Source organism: Cornus florida, unplaced genomic scaffold, assembly GCF_030987335.1.
Source record: "Cornus florida cultivar Cherokee Brave unplaced genomic scaffold, ASM3098733v1 CherokeeBrave_3.0.0_Hap2_Chr07, whole genome shotgun sequence".
In the NCBI taxonomy this organism is placed as follows: domain Eukaryota; kingdom Viridiplantae; phylum Streptophyta; class Magnoliopsida; order Cornales; family Cornaceae; genus Cornus; species Cornus florida.
Genome location: NW_026775577.1, coordinates 50024415 through 50048207, shown reverse-complemented (window position 1 = coordinate 50048207; position 23793 = coordinate 50024415). Strand labels below are relative to the sequence as shown.

The following is a 23793-nucleotide window of genomic DNA, read 5'->3' as shown; positions in this document are numbered from 1 at the left end:
TGAAATAGAATTTTAACTTTTTCGCACTAGAGGAAGTTCGATCGATCGAAGGAAGTGAGATCGATCGAAAGTAAGTGAGATCAATCGAACTTAGGCTGGATCGATCCATCTGGCTGAGCTTTTTAGAAAAAGACAAATTTGAGATATTTATGGGAGATATTTATGGGAAAAGGACAAAAGTAGTTGGTGGGTGGTACAGCCATGGATAGGATCAATCATTTGGATAAGGACAAAGGTGTTCGATCGATCGAAGAATGATGTTAGATTGATCGAACTTTTGGACTTAAGTGCTTTGGGTCAAGGCTTGGATCTATCTTGAAGTGCTGAGATCGATCAATGTTCGGTCGATCAAACCTTGGACTTGGATCGATCGAACTTGCTGCTTTGCATTATTTTGCTTCTTTCTTCCTTCACGTTGCTTTTTTCTTTGATTAATCCCATAATTGCTTCAATTAAGCTCTTATTTGGCTGACTTAGCTTATTTTCGGGATAAGTGCCTGAAAATAGAAATAATACAAAATCAATCTAAAATAGTAAAGTAAGATAGATAAAGGTACTAGAATGCCTAAGCTTAAGGGGTTTAAATATACACTTTTCAGTGCTAATCACACCCCCAAACTTAAATATTGCTAGTCCCTAGCAATGAACTAGAAAGTAAAGGAATGAAATGAACAACTATACAACTATAACTAGAAAGCAATAAATGGATAACGCCACTTTCGTAAGGAACACGATTGCACTTAGCACATGCAATAAGCCTTTTAAACCCCTAAGTTACCCCTAGTGGATGACTGAAGTCTCGTGAGGGTTTCTAGAAATGGTACCCACAAACATTAAGCTCATTTTTTTCAAAAGAGGTACCAATATTGCAAACAAGCATTGGGAGAAAACTACCTCAAGTATGCAATTTTTCAACCCTTTCCAAGCAATCTCTCAAAATTTCAACATCAAGCAAGCAAGTATGGTCCTCCCCATATCAAGAAAATGATCATGCAAATCAAAACAACTCTAGAATTCTTTTGAGTGGACCGGTATCAATGTGCTGCTATCTTAGCCAACTAAAGAATTAATCACATCCTTACCCTCAAACTAGCACACAAATCTAGTACCGATCATCAAGACAAAAAGTGGACCTTTTATTAAAGCTTATTGTTCTAGGCACGCTTATTCTTTTCACTCATTTTTTTTTTTAAAGGATTAAAGATGGAACTATAGTGTAATGTGTTGATCTATTAAGCTTTCTAGCGAGTCATGAGATTGAACGTTAGGTCAATGACTCCCAAACCAGACGACTTTAGGGCACTAGGTGTTCAAACACCCCTACGGACTTACAAGCTCAAATCAACTAGGCTACAAATCAAGATAACAACCATCTAATCATTTCTCACTTCTCACCTTTTGGGAGAAGTTCTCACTTTTTATTGCTTTTTTTTTTTTTTTTAGAGACAATTATTAACCTAGAGTTTGGGCCCTCCACCTTTCGGCGCTAGAAGTTCAGTGCTTGATGAGGCTAGAATCCCGGCTACTTAGTGAAAAGGGGTTGTTATCCACCTTTATCAAGAATGAAAGCTTTCAATGCACTACTAGCTCAATTGGGATATAACCAATTCAATAATTAACAAAACATGTACCCCACAAATGAATGCTAGTGTGCGCATGTGCTAGTGTAGAGGACTAGAGTGAATCTCAAAACAATCACAAAATCAAGATGATGTGGACCACAAGTGCAAACAAGATATCAATCTTTCAAAAAATTTACTCCTAAATGGCATTCATAAGGCATACAAGGAGTATTGGACTGTCAAGTCAAGCAATTTTTAAATTTTAAGCAATATAGTCCTCAAAAGATCAAAATCATAGCTAAGTATGGACCAATCATAGAAATATCCCTCAAATACACGAGTCATGCTAAAAGTTTAAATTTAAAACTATCACTGTAGAACACCATTCCCCCCAAACTTAAATGGCACAATGTCCTCAATGTGAAAGAGAACAAAGGAAAGAGTATACCAGTGCAACTAAGCAAGAATGATCGGGACTGAAGTATCTAAAGTGGGTGGCATAGCCCCCCCAAACTTGGAATGAACTGTGGTCCTGCAAATTGGCACTTGGATAAACTTATCAAATAACAAAATGGGATAATCAGTGTATAGTGAACATGCAAGTGTAAATGGGATAAATAGATAATGAAATGAGAAAGGTATAAGGGTGGTCCTGAAAATTGGGTAACACTCTCTCACTGAAGTCACTGTGATGCACCTGATGGAGTCAAACATACAGATATGAGAATACAATCATATGACATCCATAGCAAAAATAGATATATAAAATAGAGAAAGTGCAGGTACAACAAAAATATCAAAGCCGACAGACCGGCTGTAAAAATAATACAGTGACAATAATAAAATATCAAAATGAGAGAGGGATCATAAGATAGAAAAGAGTGGGAGCTCAAGAAGATGAGGTAGGACGGGCAGGTCTAGCTCCGCGGATGTCTCTGGATAAATCTCTGAACATGGTCGCGACATCCTTGCAGAAGGTAGCGAACTCCGCTCTGTGGGCCGTGAGGTTAGCTCTGATGGCAACAACAGCGTCCTCGAGCATCTGCAGACACACTCTAAAGCCGGGGGTCAAGTCTAGTATGGAAGAGTCAGAAGACAGCTCCTGGGTCTACTCCTGCTCGTGGATAGGTGACCCGGCTGGAGAATACTGAACTGCGCCATCCACTGAGTGCTCCAAGTTAATGTCTATATCAATGTCATCATGCTCAGCAATTGGATCAACTAGTGCATCGTCCGCTGCCGGAGCTACTGCTGCTGTCTCTGCTGGTGTCGGGGCTGCCTATGCTGCTGCCTCCTCCTCTAACTCCAGCTCTGCAGCTGCCAGTACGACATGGATCTGCAGGCAAGTGATAATAGCCTTGTAGCTCTTGTCCCAGTCCTTCTTGAGGAAGTGATAGGAACCTCTCTCGGGGTTCTCCTGCGGGTGGATGGGATAACGCTGGTCAATGAGAATCTGGGTGATGAGGTGGCTGAATGGAAAAGACTTGGCCCTTCCGGGGGCCTCTTTGCTGACATACTCATCGTAGGGCTTCCTCATCACGCTCTAGATAAGCGCAGGAATAGACACCCAGTGGCCGGTATAGAAGGCGTACAGGGTTGCTAGATAGTCGCCCCGCCTCTAAATCTTGTGTCCTGCCATGTATATGTTTCGGTAGAGCACCGAATCTATAAACCACAGGTCATCTGGCAAGAATGTCCGGGTGGCGAAGGTCTCGCCACCGGCATGGTGACCTGTGAGAAAAATCGCCATATCGGCGTAAGAAGGCCTATGGAGCCTGGGATAAGTCTCCTAAAGCTCTGGTGGGCACCGATGTGGACAGCGAGTTGAACAGGCCAGAGTATCCCCTGTAATGGTGATCTCATGGCCATCGATAGAGGTGATAAGCTCGGCTGTAGTGCGCGGCAATGGTCGGAGGTTCTGGTAGAACAACCGTACTAGTCACGGGTAGATCGGCTCTATGACTGGGGCAAGAATAGCTGAGAGGCCCCGCTGAATGATGTCCTGATAGGCAGATCGAGTCAGCACCGATCTGAAGAAGAATCCGGTGTCGAATGCTAACTCGTGCTCGATAGTCATGTGTGCATATCTAGGCACGAGCCTATCGCGCTGTAGATGAGCTGGCTGAACAGGTAGAGCCGGCTGAGCAGGCTGCTCAGCTCCTCTATGCGGTGGAGATGGTGATGGAGTGAATGCTGGACGAGCTAGCGACTGGGGTGGAGTAGGGTGTAATGGCTCCTCTGTATGAGAGGCCTGCGCAGTCTCCCTAGTCCGCTGTCAGACTCTCCTCTGTGTGTGGTCGGGACTAAGATCACGGACATGAGATGGACCGGCCCCGTTGTTAAGTCTGCGTCTGGTGCCGTGACGGTGTCTACATGCTACAGTCTTAACGCGAGCCATAGTTTGCAAATAGAAATTCAAGAGTTAGTGCCAGCGTATATAGAATATAAGGCACAATATAGAAACATGTATGTCAAATAAGATAGACAAAACAAAACATCGCATGATTTTATGCAAGTGGCAGAATATGAAACATGCCAAACAATGTAAGTATGAAATGCATCCAATGTGGAATATCACAGGCATTGGGCATATATAGGTAGCATGAACGTAAGATAAGATGAATGGAGTGTGTATATGAGATCTATGAAATTCAATCGATCATAAAAAGAAATGAGATCGATCACAAAAGTTGGATCGATCGAAGGTTGAGTTGGATCGATCGCAAATATTCGATCGATTATAAATTTGTTCGATCGATCGAACAGTGCGACAATGAAACCTAACAGTCACAGATCTATGACTTTTGAAGCATAGGGCCCACACAAATGAGTTCGTGGGCCCTCCAACAACACAAATGAATCCTAATTGCACTCCAAACGTGGCCCAACATCCAAATCTAACCAAAATCCCCAAAACATGTTCACATATATACACATATATATATACAAAGACATGGATGCTCAAGCTTGGAGAATGGCAGATTTAACATGAAAGCAACACGATTATGTCATTTAGAAACAGCTATTGATGCATGATAGTTCAAATCCATGGAGGGTGTGTCGGAACTTACCTCAAGAGAATGAGAGAAGTGGAGAACGAACTTGTGAAGAACTGAGATGAAGAAGATGAAGATGAACTAAGATTCAAGGTGCTTGGATCTCGCCGCAGTGGTGCCAAAGCTAGGGGAAATGATTTGCAGTAGAAGGGAATGAGAGGCTAGGGTTTGATGTGTTGAGATCGATCCAAATGATCTATCTCAAGACCCTTGGATCTGTTTTTAAAAAAAATATTTTCCGACTAGTTCGATCAATCGAAGATAAGTTGTGATCGATCGAACTTTGATGAACTCCTTTCAAAGTATTTTTGATTTTTTTTTTAAATTTGCAAAAATAAAATTAAAAATTGGAAAATAAAGTAAAACAAAATATTTTTAATTTGTTTTAAAAATATTTTTTTTCTTTTTTTTTTTGAATTTAATTAATTAAAAACTAAATAAATTAAAATATTTTTGAATTTTTGAAAATTTGTTGAAAATTGAAACAAAATAAAATGAGAGTGAAAATAGAATAAAATAAAAATGAAAATATTTTTGGATTTTTGAAAAGTTGAAAAGTCATACTAAAGTTAAAATAATGAAATGAAGATTTCTGATCGATCGAAAAAAGAGTTCGATCGATCAGACAGAGAGCAAAAATATGCAGGTTTTTGGTTCAAAAATCTGGCTAAGTGTTGGAACATGAGATAGATCGAACTGGGAAGTTGGATCGATCGAACAACTTCTTGATCGATCTTGGAATGTTTCGAACGATCAGACAGAGAGTTGAAATATGCAGGTTTTTGCAGGCTCAAAATTTTTCTAAGTGTTGAGTCCTAAGATCGATCGAACTTGGAAGTTGGATCGATCGAAGGTCTCTTGACCGATCTTGGAGTTAGTTTGAACGATGGGATAGAGAGGTGATTTGGATGCAGGTTTCTGCAGGTTAAAAAATTTTCTAAGTGTTGAGTGCAATCCACAGTTCAATCGATCGAACTTTGCCAAATGCTCAATTATGACATAAAAGCTTATGCAATCCTCACCAAAGTTCCTTGAAATGCATATGAACCAAAAACAAGTATCTAAACTTCGCAAGAAATGAAATGAAAGATAGAAATGGGGGAGGAATAGGGTTTTGACACCCTACGAATACTTTTGCTAGTCTTTAATGTCTCTAGCAAGACATTGGGCTCTTTTAGCCTGGATCAAAGATCTTATAATGCATCCCCTCCTTGTTGGGGTGATAAATGCTTTGAACTTTACCCAACAAATGGTCCTTTGAAGAACTTGTTGGATCAAGCTCAAAAGAAGCTTTTAATCCTTTATCTATGCCATCAAAACTTTTGGGCTTCCATGCCCTTTCAAATCAAGAATTTGAAACCACACTTTGAGAATGCAAGGTTGAAGATGATCCTTTAGAAGTTTTGCTTTTACACAAAAGCTCATTTCCTTGGCATTGAAGATCATGACATTCATCTACAATATTGAGCTCTCCTTCATACTTGTCAAGTGAATTGGGTGTGGGATTAAAGATATTCAACTTCACCTTCATGTGGCCAAATGAAATCTTCATTATCCCCGTCCTACAATTTATGTTGGCATTAGCGGTTGCCAAGATAGGACGGCCAAGGATAATGGGAATTTGGCTCTTAGGATTGGGAACCGGTTCCATGTCTATGACAACAAAATCAACCGGGAAGAAGAATTTATCAATCTTGATCAAACATCCTTAATGACACCCTTAGGTTTCTTAATGGATCGGTCGGCAAGTTGCAAAACTACCGACGTCGGTTTCAATTCACCTAGGCCCAATTTAACATAGACCGAATATGGAAGAAGGTTAACACTTGCTCCTAAGTCAATAAGTGCCCGATTAATGATATGATCACCAATGATGCATGATGTAGTGGGTGAACCGGGGTCCTTAAATTTTGGAAAAAGTGTTATGTTGCAAAATTGAGCTTACTTGCTCTGTCAAAACCACTTTTCTTGGTGCTTGGCTCTTGTTCTTCCGCTTTTGGGTGCACAAGTCTTTCAAGAATTTGGCATAAGCCGGAATTTGCTTGATTGCATACAATAGTGGAAGGTTAACTTTCACTTGCCTAAACATTTCCATGATTTCATTGGTTTTTGACTTTTGCTTGTCTTTTGAAATGGATCCTTTTAAGGCATCCAGAAATGGAACCTTAGGTTCAAATACTTTTTCAAAATTTTCTTTTGAACTCTCTTCAACACAAGAAGTTTTCAAATCATTTTTCAAATAAACCTTTTCAACATCATTTTTCAAAGCTTCTTTGTCAAACGCATCTTTTAAGACTTTTTCATCTACAAGGTCATATAGATGCAATGAGGAGGAATGGGATGTGAAACGGGACGGGTGACAACTTGAGGTTGCACCAGTTCACTCTCTTCATTGGATATTTCAACTTGATTGTTCACAACTCTACCACTCCGCAAGCTAGTCACCACGTTAACATGTTCAATGGTATGGCCTTCCGATGAGGAATGGGTTTCCACAACACATTGTTGTTTAAGTTGGGCATTAATGGGCATTTTTCCCTTCTCTTGCATTGGGAGTGCTTACTATTTGCCCTACTTCGGTTTCTAGCTTTGCAATAGATTGAGAGTGAGAATGAAGCAATTGAGTGTTAGCCTCAAGAGTCCCCAAAGCATTTAAAACTTTTTCTTCAAAGGCGGGACTTCTAGTGTTTCCTTGGGAATAAGATTGGTTGGGAAAATGAGAATTAGTAAATTGATTTCCTTGTGATTGATAAGGTCTATAACCTTGGGATCCTTGGTTTTGAATTGGAGGTGGAATGTACTTTCCTTAGAAACCGCCTTGGGAAGGGTTTGAGCCCTCTCCTTAGTTTTTCCAAGAGAAATTAGGTTGATTCCTCCAACTTGGATTATAATGAGTACCATAAGGATTGTTCCCTTGGTTTACAAAAGCTGCATTGACTTGTTCATTAGGTTCATTATGCACTTGTCCATGAAGACAATGAGAAGTAGAATGAAGAACACTAGAACAAGTCATACATGTTTCATTTGATGCACGATGAGAATGGTTAGGAAAAGAAGATACTTGGTTCGCCGAGTTTTGGTTAATCAAAAATTAATCAAACCTTTGAGACAAAGACTTCATTTCGGCGGCTATTTCATTTAAATGTTCGACTTGATGTAAGCCTACACTCTTCCTACCTTGTGAATTTCTACCAATCTTGGATGATAGTGTTCTATGCAAAAAAATTTCACTCATGTTTTCATAAAGACGCCACACGTCATCCTCATGCCTATCAATGTAAGAGACACCCATGGAAGCATCAACCATACCCTTATAGTTGTCCAATAAGCTCTCAAAGAAATATTGAACTAATTGCCATTTGGGTATGTCATGATGTGGACACTTCCTAAGCAATTCATTGAAGCGTTCCCATGCCTCATGAAATGTTTCTCCATCCCCATGTGAAAATTCTCGAATTGAGGTTCTCATGGCATTGGTCTTAGAAACCGGATAGTACTTCTTTAAAAACTCTTGTTGCATTTCCGCCCAAGAAGTGATTGAAAAAGGCCTAAGATTGTTAAACCAATACTTTGCCTTGTCTTTTAAGGTGAATGGAAAAAGTTTGAGTCTTAAAACCTCTTCCGGCATGTCCGTATATTTTACGGTGGAACATACTTTAAGAAACTCATCCAAATGCTTGTAAGGTTCTTCACTAGGAAGTCTATGAAAGTTAGGAAGTATTTGAATAGTTTGTGCTTTAATTTCATAATGATGTGCTCTAAATGGTGGTAATTGAATGCATGTGGGTGCATTGTATTCATTAGGCACATAGTGATCTCTTAAAGCAAGAGGTGGATTAGCTACTTGAGGTGCAACATGAACACCTTGGTTATGAATTCCTTGATTAATGATGGGAGGTTGTGGAGCATACATTGGCCTTGGCATTCCATAAGGAACTTGGCCTTGTTGTTGTGGTGGTTGAATGAATGGCCTTGGCATGCCTAATGGTACGTGCATGTCTTCATTGTGCACATTGGGATGAAGGATACCTTGTTGGTCTATGTGACCAATGTCCTCAATATGGTCATCATTATGGTCATCCATTGATAGATTGGTTCTATTCGAACTTCCTCTTCCCCTAGGATTTCTAACGATAGATTCAAGATGCAAATCAAGAAGGGCAAGAGTTGGTCTTAATGAACGACGCCAATGCATGCACAATGCAAAACACAACAAACACAAAGAATGACAAACACTATACCTTCACAACAATGCAATGAAACTCCCTCCATAAACACTTAACCCATATTCCTATGCTTTAACAAAGATGATGCAAAGAACAATAAAATAGCCTCCACGCGGGCTCATGATTTAATCAAGGAATTAAATTACAAGCCTCCACGCGGGCCGACAATTTAACTAAGGAATTGAGTAAAGAAAGTCTCAAAAAGGTCCTTTAGCACTTCAACTCCAAATTTTAAAGCTTAGCTTAGCAAATTTTTTTAAGTTTTTAGCATTTTTCCTTTTTTTGCTTGCTTGAATTGAATGCTCAACGGCTCCTTTGCTTGCTTCCTCTCCAACAATGCACCTAGTTAAGTAAGAACAACACAATAAGTAACCAAAAAGAAAAATAAAAATAAAGTAAAAATACGATCAAAAGAGTACTAATCCTAATCAATTCCATAAATCCGATGATGCCAAATCTAATTAACAAATCCCCGGCAACGGCGCCAAAAACTATGATCGTCGTCCTACCATAAGCTTAAGAGTGTGCATTAAGGCGAGGGCCAAGAGTTTTACATTTATAGAAGCCACTACTACCTTTCATTATAAATATAGCTAGGGCAAGTAAGGATCGTCCCAAGGACTGTGAGGATCGAGCAATGTCGTGGAATCACAATTAGGGCTAGTAGGTCAAGTGATCAAACAATTGATTGGTTGGTTGATTAGAGAGCAACTAAATTAAACTAAGTAATAGCAAAAGAGTGCAATTAAGAGTAAGTAAGAGAGAGAAGAGTCTTGGGGTTTAGAGATCACCACCAAGCAATGCATTTCTATATTATTGACAAGTTATTAATGAGGGCAATTAGGGTGTTGCAATATTGGTGTGTGTGTATTTGGTTGATTCAACAAGCAAGGATGACTAGTTAAGTATGTATTGTCTAAACATCATGTGAAAGGCACAATATATCTAAGCAATAAAGCATATATTGTCTAAACAACATGTGAAAGGCATAATAAATCAAAACAAGTCATTAATCCTTTCATTAGGCTCACAATTCAAATACAACATAAAATTAGAGATATATGCTACTTGTATTCAAAAGCTTGGAACATCAAACAACAAGCATGGATTGTCCTCCCATTTAACACTACACAACAACTACACTACATCTAAGCTACTAGCATGAAAATAAACTAGGGGAGAGGCACAATCCATCAAGAGATAAGCATGAACCATCAAAAGAATCACAAAAGCATTCCTTTAAGCACTATGTTTTGACAATCTCTAAATCCATGGCATCAATACACATAGACATGCATCAACAACACAAAATCTAGAGACAAGAACATGAACATCAATCCTAGCTTACATAGACATATGGATAGAATGAAATGATCAATTAGAAGCATTAAACCACATAAATCATTGATTAAACAAGATTTATATATATCAAAGTGTCAAAACATTAATTATAACATTAATCCCTCAATAATACACAAGATTAAGATATAGAAAGCATGTTTGGGGCTAACTCTAGCCCCAAGAGGATGTCTAGCCACTCATGGTGAGGATGCTCCAACCCTTAAGGGCTAAGTCCATGGAAAAGGTTTGCTCCTTGTTGATGAAGATCTCCAATGGTGTCTCTAGCCTCCTCATCCTCTAAACTTCCTCTCCAAGAGATGATATCAAAAATAATGTTGGCTCCTCCTTGAAAAAACAATCCTTATCCTTACATTGGTAGGTCAAAATGACACCCAAAATGAGCTGGAGTCGTGCACACAATATTCCCTAATGATTGGATTAAGGATAACTTTCAATGAGATGGAATTTTAACTTTTTCGCACTAGAGGAAGTTCGATCGATCAAAGGAAGTGAGATCGATCGAAAGTAAATGAGATCGATCGAACTTAGGCTGGATCGATCCAACTGGCTGAGCTTTTTTGAAAAAGACAAATCCAAGATATTTATGGGAGATATTTATGGGAAAAGGACAAAAGTGGTTGGTGGGTGGTACAGCCGTGGATAGGATCAATCATTTGGATAAGGACAAAGGTGTTTGATCGATCAAAGAATGATGTTGGATCGATCGAACTTTTGGACTTAAGTGCCTTGGGTCAAGGCTTGGATCTATCTTGAAGTGCTGAGATCGATCAATGTTCGATCGATCGAACCTTGGACTTGGATCGATCGAACTTGCTGTTTTGCTTCATTTTGCTTCTTTCTTCCTCCACTTTGCTCTTTTCTTTGATTAATCCCAGAATTGCTTCAATTAAACTCTGATTTGGCTGAGTTAGCTTATTTTCGGGATAAGTGCCTGAAAATGGAAATAATACGAAATCAATCTAAAATGGTAAAGTAAGATAGATAAAGGTACTAGAATGCCTAAGCTTAAGGGGTTTAAATACGCACTTTTCAGTGCTCATCAACAACCGGATCGATCGAGGGATACTTGGATCGATCGAATGGAAAGTTCGAACGATACACAGAGAAATGAAATATGCAGAGAATATTTGCACGATGGAACAGAAAGATGTGAGTATGCAGAGATGATGTTTGATCAATCGAACATCTCTTGTAATCGATCGAACATGCACTAAATGCTTAATTTTGAGCTGAAAGTGTAGAAAATCCTACGTGAAGCCCTAATGATAGTAACAAGAATGGAGATTGAAAAATAGATGGAAGAATGTACACAAAAACGAAAAAAAAAAAAAAAAAAAAAAAAAAAAAAAAAAAAAAAATGAGGGAGGAATAGAGTTTTGAAACTCTATGAAAAACTAGTGTTTATGCCTAACATGCATGAAATCTTCAATAAAGCTCAACAGAACATATCTAGATGTCGTAAGAAGTGAAAGATAAAAAGAAATGTGGAAGGAATAAAGTTGTGAAACTCTACGAATACTAGTGTTTAACGTTTCTAGCAAGGCTTTGGTTTGACTCACTAGTCGAACGTATCAAAAATCGGATATGAAACATCATTATTGACCATCTTTTTCATTTTCTCATTTAATGCCTCACCTACAACAATGAAATCATCCTCCAAAAGAATGACTTGAAAAGAAATGAAAAAGATGATTTCATTCCTTTTATTCACGGTCTTGAAAACAAAATCAATCATGGTTAGGCTTGCCTCTTTGTTGTATTCTTGAAACACATTCAAATGATCATTCACTTTGATAATTGGTGAGACATTGTCTTTCAAAGACTCATTTGGATTAATAGAAAACACCCCATCTTCATCCCTCTTTTCTTCCTTAAAAATCACCATCTCCTCACCTTCCAAGTTAGCTAAGGAGTCTATTAGAGAGTTCACTTTATTTTTAGAGCTTTCAAGGTCAAAACCACAATTTTTATACATTTCAAAAAGGTATGTCTCAAGAGGGTCTTTGGAGATAATAGAAGGAAGGCTCTCTTCAACAAGTTCCTCTTCCTCCTCTCCTACCTCTATAATGGTGACCGTCTCCTCACTCTCTAGAGTAGCAATGGCCGAGATAAAATCATAATCAAAACAAGGAAAGTCCTTATTAATCATGTTATGTTCTATTGGATCAGCCATTAACTCACTTGTCACTTCCTCCTCTAGACAAGATAGAGTACTAGGTATTAGCTCACTTGTTATTTCTTCCTCTTCACTCTCATCATCCTCATCTATATAAATTGAAGTTCTTGCCATTTTTTTATTTATCTCTTCCTCCTCCTCTTGATAAGAAAGAGTGCTTGCAATTTGCTCAACTTGAGCTTCAAGCTTGGCGAAAACTTGAGAATGTGAAAGGATAAGTTGAGTTTGTGAATTAAGTACATTAAGTAGAACTAACACTTTTTCTTGAAACTCAAGTGAATAAGGTGATGGAGGTGGTTCTTCATAAAATGGTGGATGAGGGTAATAGTCACAAGGAGGATCAAAAGAGTGATCAAGTCCATAATAAGATGATGCGTGTTGAAATGAATTGGACTCAATCTCATAAGGATTAAAATATGATGGAGGAGCATAAGGTGAAGAGATGTAATTTCCCCCCAAACTTGGATCAAACAATGGCTCCATCCATATTCAAAATCCAAATGCAACAAATAATGGCCTCCACACGGACCGATGCTTGGACAAAGATTTAAGCAATATAATGAGCTTCAACAAGGGCTATCACAAGCATGCACAGAACTGAAATAATTACGAGATTTCCAAGAATTGCTCACAATGGTCCTTAAGCAACTTCAAATTTTAATGTTAGCTTTAAGCTTCAATGATTGCTTTAAGATCCAATAATTGTCTTCCTTGTAATCAAGTACCTAATTGAACAAATAATATCAAGAGTAAGAAAAGAACATACAATGGAAAATAAACTAAAAATAAAAGCAATCAAATAAACACTATTGTCTAGTTTAATTCCAACAAAACCATTAATCCCTGGCAATGGCGCCAAAATTTGACGAGCCCCTTCCTATGTGTTTAGAAAATGGACTTTTTAATGTGGGAGGTCACTTCACAAGGTCAAAATATGAATATGGTTTCGGAAGCCTTTCTAGTCAAATTTACAATTATAAAAACCACTACTACAACTAATGAAGTATAGTGAGTAGAGATCGTCTATAGATATTATACGTGTTGGAATTTAATTTTGACTCTAATATATCAATTGATTGCAAAGAGAGAGATTGGTTGATTACTCTAGAAAAGAATTAATTAAAATGCAATTAAAATAAACTAAGTTGATATAGTGATTTAAGAGATGAGAAGTGAGGTCTTGGGGTGCATTGGAATTGCCACCAAGCTTGTTCACCAAACCACACACTTTCAACTAATTTAGGGAAAACCTTCGTGTGAACAAAATGCGACTACCAATTGCAATATTAAGCATGGACCATCGAATTCAATAATGTATTGTCTACCTAACCAACAAATAAACTAAGTGTAGAACAACCCATCAATTCTAAGCATGACCTATCAAACTAGTCACAATTGTAGCACACATCAATTTAGAGAATTATGGAATTTGCAATAATAAGCCATGGAATATCAAATCAAGTATAAATTGTCTACCTACCTACAACCATGAATTAAATTGTAGAACAACCCATCAAACATAAGAATAACTATCAAATTAATTGACAAACCCATCTAATAAAAACCATGTCTAGCCATCACTAAATCCTTAATTAATCACACATAGACATGCACCCAACATAGAGAAACTAGTGTAGAGATCAATTTCCAAATAATCATACATAAGACAACATGCAATCACAAAGAGAATCAATAGGAATAATTAAACCATATGAATCATGTAAGACATAATTCACAATTTAATCATACATAGACATGTAAATAAACTAGAGAATTAATATGAAGAATTAAACCATAGAAATCATAGAAATATACCAAGATTCATTTTATTCACAAGGCTATAGCACTAATCACAAGATATTATTCCCCAAAAAGTATGAAAGAAATAGAGGTTTAGATTATAAACTTGGGGCTCATACAAGCCCCAAGGAGAAGTCTAAGCTAATCATGGAGGATGTGGGTGTGATCTTGGAACCCTCAAGGGCAATCCCCAAACATGGTTCCATCTTTTTCATCTTCTTCTTTGTTGAATTCTAGAGAGAGAGTATGTGTCGATCTTGAGATGTGTTCTTGGTGCCTCTCTAACTTTTCTAAAAAAAGAAAATAAAATTACAATGTAAAAATAAAATGATAAAAAGCTATCCTACAAAATAATTCAATTCCCTTTAAATACAAGGTCCTTTTCTTAGTCACTAAGTCAAAAATACAGCCTAAAAATATCTAATCCCGCAACTATGTGGTAGGAAAAGTTTGGGCGCGCGTGAATAAGACAGCTTGCTGCCAGCACATTTTTTATCGATCAGAGTTGGTTTGATCGATCAGAGTTCGATCGATCTCACTTTTCTCCGATCGATCAGACTTGACAGTTTTTCAGCATCAGCCTCCTTTTGCTCCAGATTCTCACCAATACTTAGTTTGACTCCAAAAAGGCTTTAAGAAGCCATTTTTAGCCCGTTTTAAATTTATTAACCTAGAAAAGGAAATAGCACGAAATTAGACTAAAACGGAAAAATAAGATAGAATAAGGTCCTAGAATACTCAAGCTTAAGGGGTTTAAATATGCATTTTTCAGCGTTCATCAAGTTTCTAACTTGGCAAGGGATTGAGAATGAGATTGCACAAGCTGAATAGTTGGTTTTAACTACTTTGCTAGCATTGCCTCGAACACTGGTAGGAATTGTTGAGGTTGATTGTAGGCATCCATAGGGGTGAACCCTAGAGGATTTGAAATCTGTATTTGCAATTGAAAATTACTTTGCATATGAGGTACTTAAGATGGAGGAGCTGAGGTTCCCATGGCTAAACTTTTCCATGAGAAGTTAAGATGGTTTCTCCAGGTCGGATTGTAAGTGTTTGAAAGCATATTACCTCCAAGCCTTACATAGGCAGCATTAACTTGCCCTTATGGAATTTCTGCAAATTGAGATGCACTCGGACAAATAGACACATGGTAAGTCAGACGAACATAAAGAGCACACCTCAAAGCCATGAGCGTCAGTTGTATGAGGAGTAAAATTGGACAGTGAAGCCATCAATTGTTCAACTTTCTTGGTCAATGCCTCTAACTAGCTCATTAGTCCTCGATTCACTCCTATTTCATTCACGCCTTCTATTCTTTTCAAGATGGTAGGTGGTCTTACTGAAGGTAAGACATGTTGCGTAGAATTATCGAATATATTTTCAAAAAACTGTCATTCCTCCTCTGCACTCTTCAATATAAAATTTCCATCACACGATGCATCCATCATATACCTTTGTGTCTCATTGAGCCCCTTATGAAAGAAGTTGACTAGCTGCCATTTTGGCATGTCGTGATGAGGACACTTCCAGAAGAGATCCCTGAATCTATCCCAAGCCTCATGAAAAGGCACCTCAGGTCCTTGAGCAAAATAGGTAATGACATCTCGATACTGAGTAGTTCTTACATGGGGAAATACTTGTTCAAAAACTTTTGTCTCAGCTCGACCCGTGTAGTGATGGAGTTCACTGCCAAGGAATTAAACCAGTCCTTCGCCTTATCCTTTAATAAAAAAGAGAAGAAGTGTAGCTTGAGTACATCATCGTCAACGTTCTGGATCTTTATTGTTCTGCACACCTCTGCAAAGTCATCCAAGTGCTAGTACGGATCTTCTTTTGATAAGCCGTAAAAAGAAAGCAGTAGTTGAAGAGTACTGGCCTTAATTTCATAGTGTTGGACCCTCACAGTAGGATACTGAATTGCAGATGACGAGTTATATACACCCAGTTCATAGTGATCTTTTAAATGGGGAACCGCTCCTGCAACTTGAACACCCCTGTTGTTCTCCGCATCATCCGCTATCTCAACCTTTTCAAGGCTTCCAGAATCTTTCTTCAAGTGTTTGAAAGTCCTTTTTATTTTTGGGTCTAACAGAAGCCTAAGGAATGACAAAGAATGTCTTCCAAGCATATAATGTTACCTGCAACAATTAAAAGAAAACAAAATAAAAATAAAATAAAATAATCCAAAACTAAGAACCCAATTGAAAATTTTTGTAGAACTTAATATCGTCTGTTAAGAACTAAAACAAGTCCCCAGCAACGGCACCAAAAACTTGTTGCAAGTTTAGATATAACCACTCATAAGCGTACGAATCTTTGCAGATAGGGTTTCTTGTAAGGGTGTCGTACCCAAGTGACTTGTATTAATTAAGTTGTTAACTGACTTCTTAAATTCTAAATTAATTTGAAGTACGACAAACAAATTATGATGGAATTGTGATTTAATCTAATGAACTCAACAGAAAATTAAATTAAAGGCAATAATTAAATTAAATGATGAAAATATGGGAGAAAAAACTAGGGACATGATTTCACCACTAACATCGCACTACCAGTCAGTTGTATCAATTTATTAGAGAGATATGAAACATGCATAAGAAATTAATCATGGCTACAAGCACATATTAATTCAGCTAGAAGATAATATAAAATCAAAGCTAAGTATGGACTATCTTCGATTAGCATAAACCATCTACCTAACTAGTCTACTCAAGAGTGTAGTACGGTCTATCTTCTCTAAACATAATCCATCAAAACCATAATATTATATTCAATAAAAAAACCATTGCAAAACCATCTCATTCACAACTACAAGTAAATTAGTTGTGTTCAATCACAAGCATTAAATACCCAAGACAAGATAGAAAATACTTTGTAATTGGGTTAAAATTTTAAAAATGATTTCTATTAAAAAGTCAAGTAAAAATCATCTAAGTTACATAATTATCCATGAAAATATTGTTCTCCAATAAACAAATACAATCAAACCAGTAACGTTAAGCTAGGGCTACATCACAGCCCTAACAAAGGTTTTAGCCACTCATAACTTGAAGAGACTTGTTCATGGTTGGGAAGAACATCTTTGCTGCCATAGGTCGATCCCTTCTTTCTTCTCCTCAGATGTCAGCCTCTAGCTCCTGTGTATGATGATCCCTAATGGTGTAGAGAAACCTCTTTAAATAAGAGAATAATAGTCCCAAAGTTCCCATTTCCAAATAGAAGATTATGGAAATTCTGTCAAACTCGGATTTCAAAATTCGTGCTGACTTTCAGCCTAGTTTTGACATAGTAAACATCATTTTCACAAAATTTTCGTTAAATACAAAATTGTAGATTTTCGAATTTCCTTTTAACCCATGTTAAGTTTGTGTTATTTTGACATTCACAGAAGGAGATACATACAAAATACTAAAACAGGTTCAAGTTCCTAATTTTGGAGAAAGTTTCCAAGTTGGAGAAGGATTCTTCATTTTCATTTTGTTTCCATTCTCATTAACTTGTGGCTTCTCTTGGGTTCTTTTATAGGTCTAATTAGACTTAGATCTTCATCATTACTTAGCCTAATGGATGTGGTCTTCTTAACCTCTTGGATATCATCTTTTAAAGCCCAAAATCACTGATTTTGACTGATATTATAATTAAGGCCCTGAAATAAAGAAAAACACTAAACCAATATAAAATCATAGATAAAACTACTGCTAAGAGAATAAAATATGCAAGTTAAGGGTTAAAATGTATAACATTCAGCGCCTAACAAGATCTATTTAATTCCTAATGCCTAGCATGTGATGGAGAGATCATAGATTCAAAGGAGAAGATATAGAATAAGGACTTACCTTATGATTTTCAGATTGAAAATCAACTATATGAATTCTCCGGTCTTATTCTCTAGATCCGGCAACCTCCAAGCTATTCTGGTTACCTTCTTCTTCCTCTTCTCTCTCTAGATCTATGTCTCTTTTGCAACTCACGTATATGTAAAAACCATCTTCTTCTAACAACTACATCTATATATAATAGCACCCAAATCTTAACCTAAGTCTAACTAAAAGTAAAAATTAAAAATAATATATATATATATATATATATATATATATATATATATATAAACACACATCATAATATATATATAAATGCACTCATGGGTCATAATTCTTACCCATTTAAGCTTTATATTCAAGTAGTTCATGAAACCCATTTGGTTGGTCCATTACTACAATCAAAATCCATCTCTTTAAACAAATAAAATATTTAAACCAAACAATTAATTACAAATAAATACACACAATTAAACAAGTAATTACACACACAATTTAATCACATAATTCACATTTAAACAATTTAAATCAATTTAAATCAATGAAGTACATAAACACATAACCACATAATCAAATAAAATAAATCCAAATAAATTCTTTTAATCTTAACTAAATTGATAAATTTAACATTATTAAATTAGATACTAATACAATATATATCTATAAATTTATATAATATTATTATTAAGGAACTTCTCAATTTGATATTAAAATGTTAAATTTTAAATTTATAAATATAATATAAAACTACAACATTTTTATTTATAGAATATATACCTTGTTTATCAATATATATATATATATATATATATATATATATATCATAGGGAAAGTGTTACTCTCCGAATCAGATTATTATACATCATAGGGAAAGTGTTACTCTCCGAATCAGACTATTAAGATGGAATGTGATGTTTGGGTTAGTTTATCAGATAAAGTATATCATTGTAATCAATAGGTTGGGAACTTTGTAAAAGATCCACAACCAAAAACACTTCATTCCTTATTTACTTAATGCGCTTACACTTTCTTTGGGTTTAATTTATGCAATTTCCTTTATAGCTTTTACATTTCCTGCAATTTCCATTATATCCACTTTACTTTTAAACAATCTCCATAGAATCACACTTCTTTTTCATTGCAAATTTTTTCTTTTTCTTTTTTGAAGTCCGTAAATTTAACTTTCAAAAGAGTTAGTATTTGCCGATGCCTTTCGTCCAATGGCTGGTTGCTCCCCATTCCCTTGGAAGCTTCGCTTTGAGTCTTGACACCTCTAACTTCTAATCTAACATTATTATCTTGGAAAAATGAAAAAGTAATTAGAATTCTCTCTCCTTTCTAAGCCAATTTCAGACTATTAGTTTATTTTATTAGTTGCATAATCATTTGCTAATTTTACAGGTTTAGAGAAATCTCCGAGTTTGAACAACTTAGAGATCCTTGATTTGAGTGATAATCTCTTCAACAATGACATCTGGTCATTTATGCAAGGACTTCCATCACTCAAGACACTGTATATGATAGAATTGAATGTAATCATTCAAAGTAGAGGTACATCTACTAATTTCATAATTTGCAGTTCTCATGACTGAGGAGATTCAATGATGATGAGTGAAAACTCACAGAAAATGCCCTTCATTACAGTATTGCCCTTAGTTTAAAACATTATATGGATTTAAATTTATGTCATTCCTGAGCATCTTCTTACGCTCCATGCATGTTTACAGACTTGCATAACCTCACGAATGTGGAAAACCTGTTCTTGGATAATGCTACTCTCAGTAATGACTTCCTTCCAAGCATTCAAGTAATGACTTCTCTTAAAAGTCTTATCACTACAACATTGTAGATTGACTGGCGCCTTACCTTCTTCAGGTAAACATGGAATAAAAATGCATTAGAACCCCATATTTGGGCCAGCTTGGTTTGTAACTCTGAACAGAAAACTGTTTTCAAAGAATTATAAAAGACAATTTTTTGTAATTGAGAGTTTTCAGAAAATAGAACGAAGCAAAGTTTTTTTTGTAAAGTTTTATGTTTTCAATTTTATGAAAAAAGAAAATTATTATCAAAGTTCCAAACCAAGCAAACTCTGTCTTTCTCATTCACTTTCTCTCTCGCGCGCACACACATATAAGTTTATGTTGCCATATAAAAATGTTAATTATGCCAATTAAATTAATTCCAATGTTTAGGGCTGTGTGAACTGAAGAATCTTCAGGAGCTTGACCTGCATGATAATAAAATGGAGGGTGACTTGCCTCAATGCATGGAAAAGATGACATCCCTTCGGTTCTTGGATCTCTCTTCCAATCAATTTACTGGGAATATTGCATCCTCTCCACTTGTTCATTTGACCTCTCTTGAATACCTTGCCCTGTCAAACAACAATTTCAAAATTCCAATCTCCTTCGGATCATTTTTCAACCAAAATTGAAGGTCATTGACAGCCTGAACAACGAATTGTTGGCCGAAACAGAGTTTGATCAGACCTTGGTTGGTGGCCCAAGTTTTCAACTAATTGGCATCCGTTTATCTGATCGTGAATTTGGCAATGTCAAGAGTAGTAGTACTGGAGCCTTTCCCAACTTCCTCTACTACCAAAAGGACCTCCAACAAGTTGAGCTTTCAGTTGCCACTCCTTGCCAAGACCGGGCTTCTAGCATTGGACATATCCAAAAATCACTTCTGTGGCAACATTCCAGAAAACATTGCTATGGCTTTTCCGGGTTTAAAATTCTTGAACATGTCTCTAAATGACTTTGGAGGTACCATTCCCTCTTCATTAGGTGATATGTCCTCTCTGCGTTTACTGGACTAATCAAATAATCAACTCTCGGGTGAAATACCTGACCACTTGGCAATGGGTTGCTTCTTGTTGAGATATTTGAAACTATCATATAACAATTTGCAAGGCCTGGTGTTATCAAGAAAAAGTAACCTGACGAGGTTGAGTTTTCTTATACCTGGACAACAATAACTTCACAAAGATCTCAAGTAGCTTATCTATCTCTTCGGAATTGAGAAGCTTGAATACTAGTACAAATCATTTGTCAGGGAAGCTACCTGGGTGGATGGGAAGTATGTCATATCTGAGGTATATTGATATGTCCGGAAATCATCTCGAAGGTCCTATTCCAACTGAATTTTGTCAGCTTTTTAGACTTCGGGTTTTTCACCAGTCTGAGAACAACATTACGGGGACTATACCTTCTTGCTTCAACATGGAAGACAGAGCGTGTTCATCTGTCTAAAAATAGGCTGCAAGGACCATTTCCACATGCATTTTACAACAGCAGCTCATTAGAGATCTTAGATCTTTCATACAACAACTTCGCCGGTCACATTCTGAACATGATTATTAATATAACCCTTTCTAGGTTGAGAATTCTTCTCTTGAAAAGTAATCGCTTTGAGGGCGAGATCCCCACCAATTTATGCGGCTTGACCAAGCTGGGGGTGATTGATCTTTCTCATAATAACTTTTCTGGCTCTATTCCTCCTTGTCTAAGTCACATCAGTGTTCAGGGACCAACTCAGAGAACTATACCTAGTTTTCTAATAATTCCCTATTTACAGTTAAGTGAGTTCACGTTATTCTTAGTTGACTTGAAGCTGATGTCAAAAGGCAGACACAACATATACTATGATTCAATAATTATTGTTCGTACAAAGGCACAAGTAGTGTTCACAATCAAAAGAGTTGCCCGCTCTTACAAGGGAATCAATCTTGATCTCTTCTCAGCAATTGATCTCTCCTGCAACAAATTGACTGGCCACATACCAAATGAATTTGGAAACCAAGGCGAAATCAAGTCGCTTAACCTGTCTCACAATGCCCTGAGCGGGACGATCCCAACAACTTTTTCAAATCTGAATAATATAGAGAGCTTAGACCTCTCCTTTAACAACTTGAGTGGAGAAATTCCTTCACTGCTTACTGAGCTACGCTTTCTGGCCGAGTTCAATGTCTCGTACAGTAACTTATCTGGCAGCATACCACGGAGTCAAAGTATTGTCCAATTCGATACATTTGATAATAGTAGCTACATCGGGAATCCTCATCTTTGTGGACCACCACTTTCAAGAACTTGTACTGCCATTGAGCCATGGTGAATCATCATGAATTGCAGTGAAGTCGATGGCTTCATGGACATGGAATCTTTCTACGTGAGATTCTCAGTGTCCTATATAATTATGTTATTAGGGATTGCAGCTGTTTTTTACATCAACCCCTACTTGAGACGGGCATGGATTCATCTAGTTGAGGTGTGCGCCACATCTTGCTACTACTTTGTTGTGGACAATTTTCGAAAGATATTTTGTCAAGGATATTATTAGGCATATGTGTGTAATGCTGGTTGCATGTAACCCTTTTTATTGTTTTTCCTTTCCGGCTGCTGCTGCTTTGGAGATCAAACTATATAACATCTCCCAGTTATTATCAATCATGTTTGGTTCACTAAGAAATAAATTTGATGTTTCGTAATTCAAAATTTCTTAGTTATTTTACTCTAATTTTACACTACGTTTGATTCTATTGTTTAAGTTTTGTATCAAACGATTTTGCTCCACTAAAATGGAATATATAACAATGAAAAATTCCAATAATTGAAATATAAGAAATCACCCGCTCATACAAATCTGCCCCAGTTCTTTCTCATGTCGAGCCATTAATTATTGACGATCAATCTTTGAACTGGCCTACACTAATAGTCTAACAACTAATCAAGCTTCATTCCAGAAGGATATATATATATATATATATATTCTTTTCAACACGACGTAAGAGTTTACATGGAAAGTAATGTGTCGGAGGGTAAAATAAAAGTGTGACGGTTTGATTTTTATCATTTTTCCAGACATTTTGATTATGTGCATTATTTATTTACTATGGGGGTTATGATTAATTGCAAATATGGTTATTTTATTTAAATGTTATTTGATTATTTTATGAGGAGTATTGTGGACTTTTTTTATGCAAATGGCATAGTTGGTATTTGGTTATTTCTCGGGGGGTATAGTAGACTTTTATCATACAAATGGCATGATTGTGAATTTGGTAAAGTTAGAAGGGCTTTTAGTCATTTTATTGGTCTAGTCTTTGACCAAAGATGAGTTTGACATGTGAGCGTTGTGTGTGGCAGCACCATATACATTTTGTATTGCTAGCAAAAGAGCAAGTACAGATGCACATGGTGTAAATCCAAGTTACTAATAATATTATAATAAATTAAAAAAAAAAAATTTATTTGATCAGTAATTAAGTTGATAAGCTGTAATTTATTTAATTTGATACTTTTCAATGTGAAGCAAGAAATATGAAAATATATCTTCATATGTCATTTATATCACAAATGAGCTTCTATTTTTAATTTGCATTTTTGTTACTTGTATTAAATATTTTTTTAATTTTATTACACTTCTATCTATAATCATTCTATGTAGAAATCTCTCAAGAGAACAATTCTTGTATATTTTCACGTTCAAATATTTTAAGTGATCATTAAGCACCAAAAGATATCTTATTATTTTGCTTCTTAGACTTTAAACTCAAAACCATGTATATTAAGATATATTCTAAAATATAAATTCTAATCAATTATATATATTCTAAAATATAGGATTCAAGACAAGCAAATAACTTAACCAAGCTAATTGATGCTCCTGGTTTGTTGCACATGAATTCTCATCCTCACTACCAAAGCTAATTGATGAAATGTGCTCCTTGATACTTCTTCTTCTTGTAATCCCTACTTGTAATGTTCTTATTGACATCTAATCTTGCTGCTC

General features: G+C 36.4%; 1 protein-coding gene and 1 pseudogene across 1 annotated transcript; both read left to right on the top strand.

Moving 5' to 3' along the window:
* Positions 1 to 2515: 2515 nt before the first annotated feature.
* LOC132316711 (receptor-like protein 45) lies at positions 2516 to 22116 on the top strand. The gene is made up of 7 exons (XM_059815182.1): positions 2516 to 2690; positions 2772 to 2885; positions 2954 to 3139; positions 19402 to 19551; positions 19728 to 19807; positions 20440 to 20729; positions 21183 to 22116. Exons 1-7 carry the CDS (start codon positions 2516 to 2518, stop codon positions 22114 to 22116), a joined length of 1929 nt encoding a protein of 642 aa, XP_059671165.1.
* On the top strand, positions 7984 to 8082 carry LOC132267835 (small nucleolar RNA R71; annotated as a pseudogene).
* Positions 22117 to 23793: the final 1677 nt, after the last annotated feature.

Excerpts from the sequence above, each read along its gene's own strand:
- LOC132316711 (XM_059815182.1), top strand. The coding sequence starts at position 2,516 with ATGGTCGCGACATCCTTGCAGAAGGTAGCGAACTCCGCTCTGTGGGCC. Across the intron at positions 2,886-2,953 it reads CTCCAGCTCTGCAGCTGCCA|TGATAGGAACCTCTCTCGGG; the intron begins GTACGACATGGA and ends TTCTTGAGGAAG. Across the intron at positions 20,730-21,182 it reads CATTGCTATGGCTTTTCCGG|TCTGAGAACAACATTACGGG; the intron begins GTTTAAAATTCT and ends GTTTTTCACCAG.